This window comes from Poromitra crassiceps (assembly GCF_964638095.1).
Source record: "Poromitra crassiceps genome assembly, chromosome: 2".
Lineage (NCBI taxonomy): Eukaryota > Metazoa > Chordata > Actinopteri > Beryciformes > Melamphaidae > Poromitra > Poromitra crassiceps.
Genome location: NC_139624.1, coordinates 120,732,009 through 120,747,231, shown reverse-complemented (window position 1 = coordinate 120,747,231; position 15,223 = coordinate 120,732,009). Strand labels below are relative to the sequence as shown.

Below are 15,223 nucleotides of genomic sequence, written 5' to 3'. Positions count from 1 at the left end.
CCATACGAATCACTCAGCAGCCACTGATACAGTACAGAAACCCCAAAACAAAATACATCCTCAGACACGCCGTCGTCATGAGAGTACGCTATCCTACCAACAAAATGTCTCCCAGAGATAGTGGAGTGGTGAGTCCTCCTGTCTCTAGGACCAATACATTCACATTGTCTAAATACAGAATACTAACAGTAATACTATCGGTACGTGGACGGCACACGTTGAAATACCCCCCCAAAAAAAAGATATTTTCATTAAAATACTGTTGTTCACAGCGTCAGGTGTCCTGATGACATCATCAGGTGTCCAGATGACATCATGAGGTCTCACGGGAGCTGAGCGAGGGAGTAAGCACAATCTGTAGCAGGAGCGGGTGGGCAGGGTCGCTGGGCGGAGAACTGGATCTCCTCATACTGAAACACAGAGATGCAATACTGTATTATTATTATTATTAGCAGTAGTAGTAGGAGTAGTAATTAGTAATATTCGGAAATAAAAGTCTCTAGTAGCAGTGGTTGTAGTACTTTTACCAGTACGGTAGCCTTAGCAGTAACAGTACAGTAGGAGTAGTAATAACCATGGTAATAGCATAATAGAACAGTACTATAATAGAACTAGAAAAGTGCACGCACTCAGTAGAGTGCATATCTTCACCAGGCACCTCTACGCCTAGAGCCCAATTCGAACATGACATCACATTACAGTATGACATAAGTGAAATTACCAACCTTCAACAGTGACATTATGTCAGGTGTAATTATCATCAATTATGACATCATCACTGTTGACATCAGCATCTTCAATGACGACATCATTAAAACCTCCCAACAGTAGGCACGTTTACATGGACCATAGTAATCAGCCCAAACCACACAATTAACTGGACAGCGTGACTTTATGCCTCTCTGATGTCTTCACTCCCGGTTTCCTGGAAAATCTCCCATTCAAATTGGCAAAGAACCGCCTCACCTATCTTGGCTTGACCATACCCAGAGATCCTAATGTCACGATTGTGACTTTGTCAGACTTTCCCTGTCTCTAGTAGTCCCCTCAGGTTCCTCGTGTTTCACTGTCTAGGTCCAGCAGATCTATGTTAGTCTCCAGTCTGTGTCTTGTTAGTAATCACAGGACAGTTAACACAGTGGTTCAGGACAGTCACTGACCTGTGGTGAGCTGTCAGGTGCAGCTGGGGTCATAGGGGAAGGGTCGTTCACCTGGAGACGATTCCTCTTCTTACACAGAGCTGCAACAGCCAAAACTACCAACAACATGGTCAGAAGGTTAGTTCAACTTCACTCTAACAGTCTTGTTGCTGCTCTCAATCAAAATACTGCAACACAAATGTGTTCGCTTTTAGTATAGTAATTAGTGAGTGGCTGGTTCACACATCACTTATTATTTGGAATTATTTTTTAAAGAGAACGAGTCGTAACAGTTTGCCAATGGAACTGAAATTAAATCTCAAATCGGTCAAAACGAGCAGACAAGCTCTATCTGTGGGTTCTGCTGAAGAAAAGAGGCAATTCAGCTGGCTACTCTTCAAAAACAATGACCCAAATGAACCAGAAGCACAGTCACAACAAACTGATCAACTCTCAAAGTTCCTTGGTGACAAAGAATGCATTGTTGTTATCATCAAAGTCAAAAATCATGCATGTGACCCTGTTCCATGAATTTGTGATACAGAGCAGCAAAACGGAAATGTATTTATACAAAAATGTCACAAATGATACAGCATTAACACTCACCGATTACTGCTGGAATAAGAACGGCATTCAAGGCGACCGAGATGAACACAAAGGTTTGCCCAAACTTCAGCTCTTGTTCCGTCTCGTTGTCACGCAGAGCTACGCCGTCAGCTACAACATTAAAGTACAGAGATCACATGTTTTTATATTTTTACTTTTTAGTTATTTCTGTAACTCGAGCGTCACTCAGCTGACGTCAGCAGCACAAACCTCAGTCCTAGAAAACATTACAAGGACCCAAAAGGAAGGAGGTCAAAAGTCACCCAGCTCAGAGGACTATCTGGAAGACTAACAGAAATGATTTTGGTGTTACTGTATACTTATTTGAACAGACTTGAACCCCAACATTGTGATGAATAAAATAGTAAATAATGACGCATAAACTGTCAATTTATTCTCAATTCAGGAAGAGAAATTTCTTCAAAATGGAAGTCTCTGAAGAAATGACTAGAGGCTCAGTTATCATGTTAGTTTAAATTTACTTTAAGAGACCTGACGGTAACCCTTTATTTTACAGGTACCCTAGTTACATATGAACTATTTGTAATTACACATGAACACCAAATGTTGGTTCATATGTAGTTACATTGTAACAGACCTGTAAAATGGAGTGAGTCTATTCAACTGTAGTTCATATGTAGTTACATTGTAACAGACCTGTAAAATGGAGTGAGTCTGTTCAACTGTAGTTCATATGTAGTTACATGGTACCGGGCCTGTAAAATGGAGTGAGTCTATTCAACTGTAGGTCATATGTAGTTACATGGTACCGGACCTGTAAAGTGGAGTTAGTCTATTCAACTGTAGTTCATATGTAGTTACATGGTACCAGATCTGTAAAGTGGAGTGAGTCTATTTAACTGTAGTTCATATGTAGTTATATGGTACCGGACCTGTAAAGAAGCTCCGGGCTGGGACAGAGATTGCTAAAACACAGTGGTGGATTCGAACCACTGAACTTCTGATTGCAAAGCAGGCGGTTTTAACCACTCAGCCACAAGGGCTTTCCAAATTTCATGGTGGAGTTTGAGAGGATAACTGTATGTCAGTCAGATGTAGTTGTCACTTCATAGCTTTGTTATTATAAACAGAGACTTGGGGAAAATATTGATTGTTGTAATATTGAAAATATTGATTTTTAGTTGTAGATATGATTTTGTCCAGAATTCCCATACAAAAATTAAAATAAAAGTATTGTAGGTATAGAGGTAACAGTGAATCTATAATCAAAATAGCCATTCTTCTACATTCTAATTGTTAGCTTATTGTAAATGAGTCATTTTCCCCATCAATTTCCCAATTTCTCAATTAGTTGGGGATCCAGTCGAAGCCCTGTGGTCACCAGACCCCTGGATCATCTCTCCCCAAAGTCTACCCCCTCCCCCCAAGTCTATAAATCCCCCCGATGTGAAGCATAAGGGAGAACTCCCCCCAATTTGCTATATAAATTGTATGCACTGTGCTCTAGAAACATTTATTTATATTTATTTTTTTATTTTTTTAAAATACATTCTAATCATTTTCTGAATTGGGGTGGAAATAGTCACATGAGCCATTTACAGCTTGTGTGTGTGTGTGTGTGTGTGTGTGTGTGTGTGTGTGTGTGTGTGTGTGGGTGTGGGGGGGGGGTGTGGCACAGTCACACTGAAGAAATGCATTCATATTAATCAATATTGCCTGTCTTTCAAGCTACAACTAACAAAGTATCAACATTTTTTCCAAAGTTTCTGTTTATAATAACAAAGCTATGAAGTGGCAACTACATCTGACTCACATACAGTTATCCTCTCAAACTCCACTAAACGAGTGGTTAAAGCCGCTTGCTTTGCAATCTGAAGTTCAGTGGTTTGAATCCACCACTGGGTTTTAGCAATCTCTGTCCCAGCCCGGAGCTTCTTTACAGGTCCGGTACCATGTAACTACATATGAACTACAGTTAAATAGACTCACTCCACTTTACAGGTCTGGTACCATGTAACTACATATGAACTACAGTTAAATAGACTCACTCCACTTTACAGATCCGGTACCATGTAACTACATATGAACTACAGTTGAATAGACTCACTCCACTTTACAGGTCCGTTACCATGTAACTACATATGAACTACAGTTGAATAGACTCACTCCATTTTACAGGTCCGTTACCATGTAACTACATATGAACTACAGTTGAACAGACTCACTCAATTGTACAGGTCTGTTACAATGTAACTACATATGAACTTCATCTATAACTATTGGTAATTACTGTGTAATTACATTTGGTGTTCATGTGTAATTACAAATAGTTAATATGTAACTAGGGTACCTGTAAAATAAAGAGTTACCGAACTGACTTCAGCTCTGAAACTCATGTTTATGCTACAGTTTGATATACACAACACGCATACGAAGAAGACAGATTTGTGCATTCTGGAGTCTTCAGGTTAGAAACGGACCAGTTAGGCTAATTGTGTCCTTACCGGAGACGAGGCGGAAGGTGTCGCTGAGGTTCCCATCTTTCAGGGTACAGAAGTAAATCCTGTAATCATCTGTGGTGACGTTTGTAATCATGAATCTGTTTCCCGTCAGCACTGTGTATTTTGTTTGAGGTTTTTTGTAATTCTCACAGTACACGGCATTACCAATACTCTTTCTAAAAGAGCGCAGGATGCTCACACGGAGCTGGCTGAGTTGCATCTCCCAGTAGATAGCTCCACCCGACAGAGAGCAGGTTAAAGTTGCATTGTCGCCCATCACCGCCTTAACCTCCATCTCCTCAGCTTGGACACACGGCAGGACAACAGTGAAGAGAACCCACAACAGCTTCATGTCCTTCTTCAGCCGAGACTAAAACCAGTCAACTCAACAGACACAGCCCAAGTGTCTGAGCCCACGTTGCACTTCCTATCTGACAACACTGTCTGCTGCAATTTACTGAGAAAAACGACCTGACCACAAATGTGCTCTTTTAACAGGAAGTGAAATATATAGCATCTCAGGTCAGGTTAGAAAGCAGGCTGCATTCATGCACAAATAACATCACTGGTCCACAACTTAACTCAAATCAAATGAGCTCTCAGTAACTGTCCAACTAAATGAAAGTCTGCAAAACTGTTGACAGTTTTCGGATACGTGTGAGATCATGTGCAAAATAAATCAGCGTTGTTTTTCGGTTAAGTTCTTTAAAACAAACCAAGTACATGTAACCTACATGTAAAATCACACTGTGGTAACTAATATCATCTTGCACTTCTTGGCCAGCCGCGTGTTGTTGTAGCAGATTGACAGCCAATGAAAAGGCCAGGATTTTCATGTGACATAAGCTACAGTGTTAGAACACTGAGTATGTAATCTTCCAACTCTTGGCAGGAGAGACACGGGTTCGAATCTCACCTGGGGGCACACCTTTTTATGATGTAAAGGTTTATTTACCCCACCTCAAGCAATTGTCACAATTGTCTAAAACATGTTTTTAGCATTAACATTAACAACAGTTGATTAATTTTAATACAAAAATATCAACTAGTACATGATTCACACTGCAGTTTGCTGGAAGAGGATGCAGATGACAGGTGACAGGTGCAAATGAAGTCAGGCACTTTTCTGCTCCCAGTTGAAGTTTTCAATAAAATTTCACATGAGGCAGCTTAGCCTAATATCTACATCAGTTCAGTAGTTTAGTTTGAAATGTGTAGTGGCTATAGCATTTTTTGTACAGAGAATTGTAGAGGAAGGCCCAAAGTATAGCATGTAATAGCATAATTATTACACTGCATAAATCATATTGATACTGTACTCAAAACTGTTGCATGCAACATTTGATAAACAATCTATTTGACCTATTATTCTTGAAAACAAGCTGAGCAATGCCCTTGAAGATGAAATCAAGTGAAACAAATTATTTCCTTAAAATCAATGTTTTATTAAATCCACCCAATACACATACATACACACATACCATATATACAAGCAAATAAAGTGAATTGGATTAATCAGTACACAATATAAACACAGTAGCAATTTACCGGGCTCCATTTAGATCCCATGTGATAAGATGGACATTTTGGCATATCAAGGACCCCTAATTCATTCACATTAGAGCCACAGACCTCCATTTGATGAGATTCTGTCTCTCGGGCCCAAATCTGAGAATATGTTTTACTGTCAGATATGATTTTGTCAATCTGTAGTACTGTTGGTAGAGAGATAACAGTGAAACTATGATCAACACAATCCTTCTTCTACATTCTCTCATTGTATCAACTTCTTGTAAATTAAATAATGCAGAACTTTATAACAATTGATCATTTTGCTAGAGACCCACTGAAACCCTTTCAAGACCCGCTCGTGGTCCCATGTCAATTCAAGCACTTTCAGGGCAATGAGAGCAGATGGTTGCCCTCATGAGGCGGTGTCCACCCGCTATGCCGACCACCCGCAATGCCGACATTAGGTTTAGGCGTGGGGGGTGGGAGAGGTTAGGTTTAGGGTTAAGGTCTGGGGAAGGTTAGGTTTAGGCGTGAGAGGTTAGGTTTAGGCGTGGGGGGTGGAAGAGGTTAGCCCTCGTTCACACAGGACGCTGAAGCAATGCTCAACCGGAGCTGTGCCTACGCTGTACCCACAAGTTTAATTTATTTAAACTAGTTTAATTTGTTAACAGGCGAAGCCGTTCACACCACCTGCGCGCGTGCCGCGCTGACGCCTTGCTGAAGCCACGCTCACTCAGGCTTGACGCTGAATTTCCAAGCGTGACGCTGAAGCCATGAAGCATGAGTTGTGGGCGGGTTCAAGGCGCGAGAGTAGGCACTGAGAGGAAAAGAGAAGGCGTCTTGTGTGAACAAGGCGCACGTTCAGCTTGTGCCTGCTTCAAGCTTCAGTTCTGCTTATGTTTGGCGTCCTGTGTGAACGAGGGCTTAGGGTTAGGGTCTGGGGGAGGTTAGGTTTAGGCGTGGGGGGTAGGAGAGGTTAGGTTTAGGCGTGGGGGCTGGGAGAGGTTAGCTCCAGCCGGTCCACCGACAGACCTCGCTCAGCTGGTTCTGCTTGTGGGCTATCGGCATTGCGGGCTGTCGGCACATAGACGGGGCACCCATGAGGCGGAGTGGAGCAGAGCTGAACAGAAAAACGTCTCTTTTAGGGATGCACACAATTAATCGAAGGTTGATTACTCGCCCGTTAAGCATTTACTCAAGCATGTGAAAATGTACTCGATCAAAACAACAACAAAAGCAACGTGCATTCTGTCAGTAGAACGGTGTTTTCAAATCATTTTTCAATGATCCTCCAGAGGGCGCAATGATATCACTGTAACAGACTGCAAGGCTCTGTGTTTGTCACCTCAAGAGTTGAACAGGATGTGTATGGGGAATGAGAGTGAAGCTTCCGTTGTTGACGAGCGTACTAGTTGTCTGAGAATAAATGTGGAAGCGTGTTATAACGTTACAGCCTGACTCTCTCGTTTATTGTTTTATTAACAAAGTGTAAGTAATAGGTGGACCCAAACACTTGTCTACATCACTATAGCCCTTTTCAGACAAGCCATAAGATGCTCTGTCACTTGAACAGCGTTCATTCGGATAAATTGGCTGGCTCCTCTTCCTCAAACCTGGAGCAACCCACCATCAACTCAAAGAGGAAGAGTTGCGACGCGCGGCCAGCAGAAAAAATAACCCAATCGATCTGCGGTGTTATAGAAAAAGACATGATGCCTATCTGTGATTGGGTGTACACCTACAACAACTGGATCCTAGTCTCACCTGGACTCGAGCTGAGCAACTCAGCATCAGCGTTTAAACGACGCACGGCGAGCAGAAAAAAAAAAGAATCTGCGGTCAGTGAGCCCCTGTTGGACCTAGGCAGCGGCCGTGGCGCGGATTCTGGGCAAATGTTGACATGTCTAAAAGTTATGCCTCTACATTTTTATATGTTTCATAGTATAGGCTATGCTATGCAATGCTGTGAGAAACATACAATATGTTGCTGCTGTATAAATAAAGGTTTTATTGATGAAAAAACGCATTTGGTATTGTTTCGACAATTTTGTGTTTTTAATTACAATTAATCGATTGATTGATCCTTAACGTTATCAATGATCGATTCTGGAATTTGTGGAAAATGTGCATCCCTAGTCCCTTTTCATTTCGGGGCCCATGTCAGTCAATCCAGCTCCGGTCCACTCCGCCATCCACTCTGTGTCTTGTGTGAGATATCAGAAGACAAAGAATATCACAACAGCATCATCTCATTTCAGGTATTAAAAGATTTTTGGTTTACATGAGTGATTGTAATGTGTAGATGAAACAAATCCGACAGCTCGTTATCGAAAATAATGCGCTCTGACAGCAGCGCAAGTCACTGTTCTCATTCAGTGTAGACTGAAGCCTACAAAACGGCAAATTTCTCAGTTGGTTTTCTCTTCTTCTCTCTCACCCCTCCCTCCCTCTCTCCCTCTCTTTCTGTATGTGTGTGTGTGGTGTGTGTGATTGCAGGATTGGAGCCACTTGCATCCAGTTAGTCGCTCCAGTCTAAAAACTGTCTTTTAAGATTCTACAAATCCTGTTCTGTTCTGCCTACCTGTTCTAACCTGTTCCTGTCTCTGCTCAGATCACCATCGGACTTGACTCCAGCCTGCTCCTCTGCCAGCCAGCCTACCTGCCAGCCAGCTCCATCTGGCACATGCCACTCCTGAACATTTATTAAAACACCCTGTTACCTTGCAATTGCCTCAGCCTCTGCATTTGTCCGCTCACCTTGGCTTAACAGATCCGACATGCGTTATTATTCATATCCCACTATGGAAACGCACTCCAGTTAGAACAGGCTGGAAGGAAAAGGACATTACGTCGTAGCCTATAGGCCTATTGTGTCTTTCACAGGGCTGCAGAAATTGTATAATAAAACATTTAATAATAACATAATTTACTGCAGCAACCTGTTTTAAAGCACATGACGGATAGTGCAGCTACTGTAGGAGTTATTTGTGATAGATCTTGCCAGTTTGTGATTTAATACACACCCCCTCTGTGTGTGTGTGTGTGTGTGTGTGTGTGTGTGTGCACCCCCCAAACTTCTCCCACAGCAGGTTACTACATTATGTTCATGAGAGAAAGAAGAAAACCAGCAGAGAAATTTGCCGTTTGCGCTGGACTAACGAGCTGTCAGATTAGTGAGATTTTCGTTGTCGGGTTAACGAGCTGTCGGACTAATGAGATGTCTGTCCAATGCATCATTTTTCGGACTCGTGAGGTGTGGGACTAGGGGGCAGTCCCCTTTGTGAGACCCTCGGAACTGTAAATCTTGTACACTTTGGATGAGCAATAAAAGTATCTGACTTGTCCACCCTGATAGAAAAAGTGAATGGAGCCATCACCTTCGTAGCGAGACTTGGGTTGGCCACAGGAGAGGCATGTCTTGGTCCTCTGAGGTGGCTGTTGCAGCTGCTGCTTCTCCAAGCTGGTGTGGACCATCTTCTCAACAGCAGGAGCAGCCTGTGCTTGGGGATTGGTGATGCAGGGGGCAGAAGTGTGACTGGGACACATGCAGCTTTAGTAGTGACAGTCATCTGTGGTGGAGGCAGGCCAGGCTGTAATAGAAGTAGGGATGAAATTATTACCGGTTTACTGATAAACCATGATCAAATTCCTGACGATAGTATTACGGTTTCAAATTTTAATGATCAATAAAACCAAAGTTTGATTACAGCGCTTTGAAAAACACTGTAAATACTGTGTCACTGGCTCCCCTGGCCAGTGACACTTAGGAATCGACTAGGTGACAACCAGGGTTGGGTAGGTTACTTTTAAATAGCAATCCCTTAAAGTTACTTGTTACTTGTTAAAAATTGTACTTAGTAACGTAATCCGATTACCACTATTTAAAAGTAAAGTAGGGATTACTTTCAGTTACTTTTGGATTACTTTTTTTTTTTTTATCCAGGAATGTCCCATTGGGATACAAGATCTCTTCTTCCAGGGAGTCCTGGTCAAGAGTCCTGGCTAAAACCCTTATTTAACTAGATGAAGCATGTTTTACCATTGATAACCAGATAAGAATGTTTATACCAACATGAAGTTAAGGAGAATACAACAAGTTATTTTTAAGACCACTTTAATTTACGTTATGGGTATTTTTCATGATGTGGAGTGGAAGACGCAGCTTGTTGCTTTAATCTTGAAACACGACGTGAAACACTAAAGCCGTTTTCACACATGCCTACAGGAAAATTACCTGTAAATCAATATCGGCCATTTCCCGGAATTTCCCTTCACACCTGAGCGCTCCATGTGTGAATATAGTGTCAAATAGCCTGTATGTTGGGGGGCGGGGCGGCACTGCAGAGCGGGTGGGGAGTGACGTGTGCACTTGGATGGGGAATCCTCCTTATTTTGGGGGTCGGCAAAACTCTGATGCTGAAATAAGTTTGCTTGTCACACAATAAATCACACTCGTTTGACTTAAGAGGGCATGTATGTTGTATCATTCACATTCCCTAACCAGTCTTTGAACTGAAATATTTGAAGAAGTTGGGATCCCTGTCTGAGAGAAATCGCCTGGCTGGTTCGATGTTTATCCATTCACCTGCGTCGCGTTGAAGCACTTTTTACAGACTGGCTTCGTTTGATGTGTCCGGGCTTGCCTTCGCTGTCGGCAACGTAAGCAAAATACTTCCACATTTCGCTTCGTGCATCTGCTTTCTCTACAAGCGTTGGGCGGCTTGCAAGACTCTCAGAGCTGTCTGTGTCCCTGTCGGGCTGCTGACTGAAGGAGGACTGAAGGACTGGCCAGAGAGCGAGTGTAACAGATGCAAACAATGACGACTCTGCGTTGTGTTTTCAGCATTTATTCGCTCTCTGTAGAAGACATGAAACAAGCATGAGTTGCCTTCTGCTCTCTGCTGTGCATCTGAGTGATCTCCTCATCAATGCCAGAAGCAATGTCTCTACTTATAGAATTAATTCTTTCTTTTGTTACAGCACAGTAGACTTCAATAACCAAGAGCTATTAAAATATGCCATAAACATTTTCTTTTCTTTGTTCTAAATTCAACAATTATCATTCTCAATGTTCCTCTTCAAAACAAGTCACATTTAACCATGAAAACCTGTAAAAGTATTACAAAAGTATGAACAGTGCCACCAAGTGGACGAAATAAAAAGGTGCATGAGGGGGGGGGAGTAATTAAACAAGACAACGGAAATGATAGTTACAGCAATGAAATGCATACCTGTAGAAGACATGAAGGAAGGGGAGCGTGCCTATGTTCCCACAGCCCTATGTTCCCACAGCTCTAACCCTAACCCTAACCCTAAATGTGGGAGCATAGGGCTGTGGGAACATCTTGCTGTGGGAACATAGGGGTGACCCCGAAGGAAGCATGAGTTGCCTTCTGCTCTCTGCTGTGCATCTGAGTGATCTCTAAACATGTAAAACAACAGCATGTTTACACGTGAAACTACCCCTTACGTTACATTGCTCACATGACAAAATGGTGGCTAGGTGTGTGTTCAGACAGTCTACAAACTTAGATTAGCAGACCAAATAATACACAACAGCTCTACACAACGTAAAAGTACTGTAACGTTCCTGGTAACTCATGAGGCAGAGGCTTCTTGCTGGTACAAGGTTCTTTATTCTCAGTTAGTTATATTCATCGATTGTACATTGAATGGATAAAGCCAGCGTGACGTCACCCATTGGGTTTTGATGGAACAAAATGAGGCTTGAATCTCCCGCTTCCTGCTCATCGTTGATTGGTTGAATGGATTAACTTTACACGGAAATACGGGGAGTCGGGGGAGAGGGGGCGGGGAAGTAGTGATGTAGACGCTACGTCAGGCTATCGGGGGCGTGTCCGAATAGGTCTCACGAAAAATATCTCCCTGAACTGCCCTGAACTGTCAGCCATCTTTTCGTCCGCTTGAATTTTCTTCACACTCGAGATGAATCCACTCGAGTCACCAGCTGCCTGCCTGCCGACCGGCTTGACGTCAGCTTCCACAACTTCGAGGTAATCTTAGTTCTTAAATAATTAATATCATTAGCCTTACCCTGCTAGCCGGGCGCTCCTCGTTTGTTTAGCTAACGTTGTATGACGATAATTTCACTCCAAAAACGATAATTTTGACCCTCTGGTACGATAATTCAACATTTGCCATCTGGCAACACTGGCAAGGAGCGCCGGCACATCAGGGACGTAGTGGAGGGTAAACAAAGCAGTTCTGTTTACCTGTATTTGAGAGGAGGCAGAGTTTACTCCACTATTTTCTGATCAACAACCGTATCAATCAATGAGGGGAAACAAGGTGGGTAAACTACTACTCACCTTGGATAGTTTATCCACCTCTGTATTAATTGTATTTGCCGACTCCACCCCTGATACAAATCAACTATCTCTCTCTGCAACGTGATAGCGATTCTACCATATGATTCAACAAAATTTGAGTCGTCTAGAGCATGTTCTTAACGTAACAGCAACTGTTGTTTTGACCATAGACAGCCATTCAGATTGCAGATTAACATTAGCCCGTTAACGTTATACCTGGTTACACCGCAGAATACTGTGGGAACAATATACTGTATTGTGGGAACACGGAGAGTGCACTCTATCATTTAGGATAACGTTAATGTTCAACGTTATTGCATGCTGCACATCAAGGACGTAGCGTTAGTGGAGGGTAAACAAACGCAGTTATGTGTATGTCTCTTGAATTAAGTACAGTTCAACCATAGACTGTAGAGTTCAACGCTGTGTGTGTGTGTGTGTGTGTGTGTGTGTGTGTGTGTGTGTGTGTGTGTGTGTGTGTGTGTGTGTGAGTGTGTGAGTGTGTGAGAGAGAGTGAGAGAGAGACAGGCGTCAAATCATTCGTCAAATACATCTATTGGAAGTATTATTTCTCTTTCAGGAAGAAGCTCTCGCTTGCCACTGGAGAAGAAGCAGACCGAGACCAGGTAGGTTCCATGATGGCATCTGCACCCACATGCTACAGACGTGAGTAATAGTTACATTTCTAAATAATGGTATTCAGTAAAAGAGTTCAGCAGCTGTTTTTTTTACTACTAAACTGAGGAAATAAAGTTATTTCTGATAAATGTGTGGAGAACGTCCAATGAGTGATGTTTATTTCGCCATCTTTATAATCTATAATATGATACATTTCTCACCACAGCATTACTTGTCTCTAACCCCCCCCCCCCCATGCAGGCCTTTGGATCATTGGGGACAGCTACGTCCGACGTGGGGAACAGAGAGCTGAAGAGACCGTGGGGAACCACCTTGGTGTTGGATGCAACTACATCCATTGGTTCGGCTGGGGTGGTCTGAGGTGGAACAGCCTTCTCCCCCTTTTCAACCTGTGCCTACGAGGAAGAGCAGTCCCGGATATCCTCCTGATTCATTGCGGTGGGAATGATTTGGGAAGCGTCCCAAGTGTCGGCCTCATCGCAGTGATGAAGGAGGATCTGCACCAGCTCCACCTGCAATGTCCAGAAATGACCATCATCTTTTCTGGGATCAGCCAGAGACGCAGGTGGAAGTCTGGTGCTAAACCCGGGAAAATTGAAAAGGCTCGTAAGTTTGTGAACAATGTTATGGCTACATATGTTCATTCTTTAAATGGCAGCTTTGTACGCCACCCTCAAATAAGGTTTGACACTCCTGGGCTATTTTTGAAAGATGAAGTTCATCTCACTAGGAGGGGAAATGACATTTTTTTAAACAGTTTAGCCGAGTCCATTAAAGCCCAACTTCAGCAGCGGTGAAATGTTCATGTCAGACAGTTTGCTAGCTGTTGAAGTTGAGTCTTAATGGACTTTTATTTCAGCCCCAAACATAGCGCACAGTGTCATGCCTTAAGTGATGATGAGTGTTATTTTTGTTAATATATATAAAAAAAAAACACCTGCAGCCATAACACTGTTATGGCATAACACTCTTACCAGCTAATGCTCTTCCTTGTGCCCTCCAACCTCTCCTATTCCCTGTCTTCTTCCCTTACCACCCCAGCCGAACCACCCCATGGTCTTAGAAACTCTCTGCCCCCATGTCGGACGTAGTTGACATAGTGCCAGTGCAGGTCGCCTTGCCCGTCCTCCGCTACGTGGGCTCAAAAGTCGCTCATCCCGATAGCGACTCTTCTCATCCCTGGCACCACAATGGTGGAACGAGCTCCCCCCTTTCGGTCAGGATGACCGAATCACTGCCCATGTTTCGGAAAAGACAAAAAACACCTTTTCAGGCTCCACCTGGGCCCATCTTGAACAAACATTTTTTTTTTAAGTTAGTCAAAGGTGTGGGAACCCTGATTTCTAGTTTGTGCAATTATATTTTTTTTACTTACTGTATATATGTGCAAATAAACAAACATAAACACATAATTGTTGTTTGTGAGCTTCTGTAAAGGCTGCTAGTTCTCAGTGTCGTAGCAGTAAGAATAGAGCTTGATCCATGTGTCAAGATCAAACTCTTTTCATTATGCAAACATGCCTTGTCACAGTAATAGTACACCTTTCATTTGATCCACATCTGTAGTTGAATTCTGTAGCTCTACATAAATTATTGAATTACATTATTTTATACCTCTTTCTAGTGTTCATGGGTATTAAAAAAAACTGTTTAAATCTGTCATTTTAGTGAGCAATAAAGGCATTTGTGAAGCTCTTCCCCCAGGTTTGTTTTTATGGAGAGCATAGTTTGTCATGGTAACTTTCAAATTCTAAGCAACAGAAAAATAGGCTCCAAAATGAAGGCACATACATGTCAAATAAGTAATGTAAAAGTTGTTGAGTCAGAGGTTCAGCTTACTTGAATATATTTAATGATTTAAGGTCTCATGAGAGGGAGAGATGTAACAAGCATCGAGGCTGCATGGTTACATTTCTTCAAAGGAAGACATTGATACAGTATTGTATGTGGTGCAATAACACACAGAAAGCTGACATACTAGATACGTTATTGCTGAAACGGGCATTGTACAGTGCAGTAAACTGGTACAGAGATTTCATGTGTGATGAGACATTGACATTACTGACATGGCAGGACATCTGAACAGTTCGGGAGAGATTAGGATTCCTGTTGTTGGACGTGAGAATGGGGTACAGAGTTTAAGACTGATTGTTAAGGAGAGATGTGCTTATGAAAGTATAGATTATGTGTATGCATTTAAGTGAATGATTAACGTCTGATGGCTACATGTTTCACATCACAAATATTTTACAAACATTTTTTTTTAAACAGCCTCATAACCTGATCTCATATTCAAACAGCTGAAATTAAGTAAAAAGCACAAAATTTAAAATCTGAATACTATGAACAGAATTATAAAGCGATTGCTGCATTTCTATGTTCAAAACAATGCCGCACTAGCCTACTGTAGCAACTTTTTCTTTCTTAGACAGTTACAATTGAATCAGTCAATAACTTTGGCATAACAAAGGTGCAGAGTAGGGGCAGCTTGGTGCCCCACTTTTGGTGTGCATTCGGTTCAGCCATTTAAAACAAT

The 15,223-nt window shown here is 42.3% G+C and overlaps 1 protein-coding gene across 1 annotated transcript; it reads right to left on the bottom strand.

The window, feature by feature from the left end:
- Positions 1-213: 213 nt before the first annotated feature.
- LOC310795816 (uncharacterized protein) lies at positions 214-4,555 on the bottom strand. The gene is made up of 4 exons (XM_083657908.1): positions 4,211-4,555; positions 1,746-1,856; positions 1,161-1,255; positions 214-410 (listed from the first exon to the last, which is right to left on the bottom strand). Exons 1-4 carry the CDS (start codon positions 4,500-4,502, stop codon positions 324-326), a joined length of 585 nt encoding a protein of 194 aa, XP_083514034.1. The 5' UTR covers positions 4,503-4,555; the 3' UTR covers positions 214-323.
- Positions 4,556-15,223: the final 10,668 nt, after the last annotated feature.

Bases quoted from the DNA above. Each gene is read 5' to 3' on its own strand.
- LOC310795816 (XM_083657908.1), bottom strand. From the start codon at position 4,502: ATGGAGGTTAAGGCGGTGATGGGCGACAATGCAACTTTAACCTGCTCT. The intron at 1,857-4,210 runs GTAAGGACACAA...TTAATGTTGTAG, and splicing joins CACCTTCCGCCTCGTCTCCG to CTGACGGCGTAGCTCTGCGT. The intron at 1,256-1,745 runs GTGAGTGTTAAT...TGTTGTTGGTAG, and splicing joins TCTTATTCCAGCAGTAATCG to TTTTGGCTGTTGCAGCTCTG.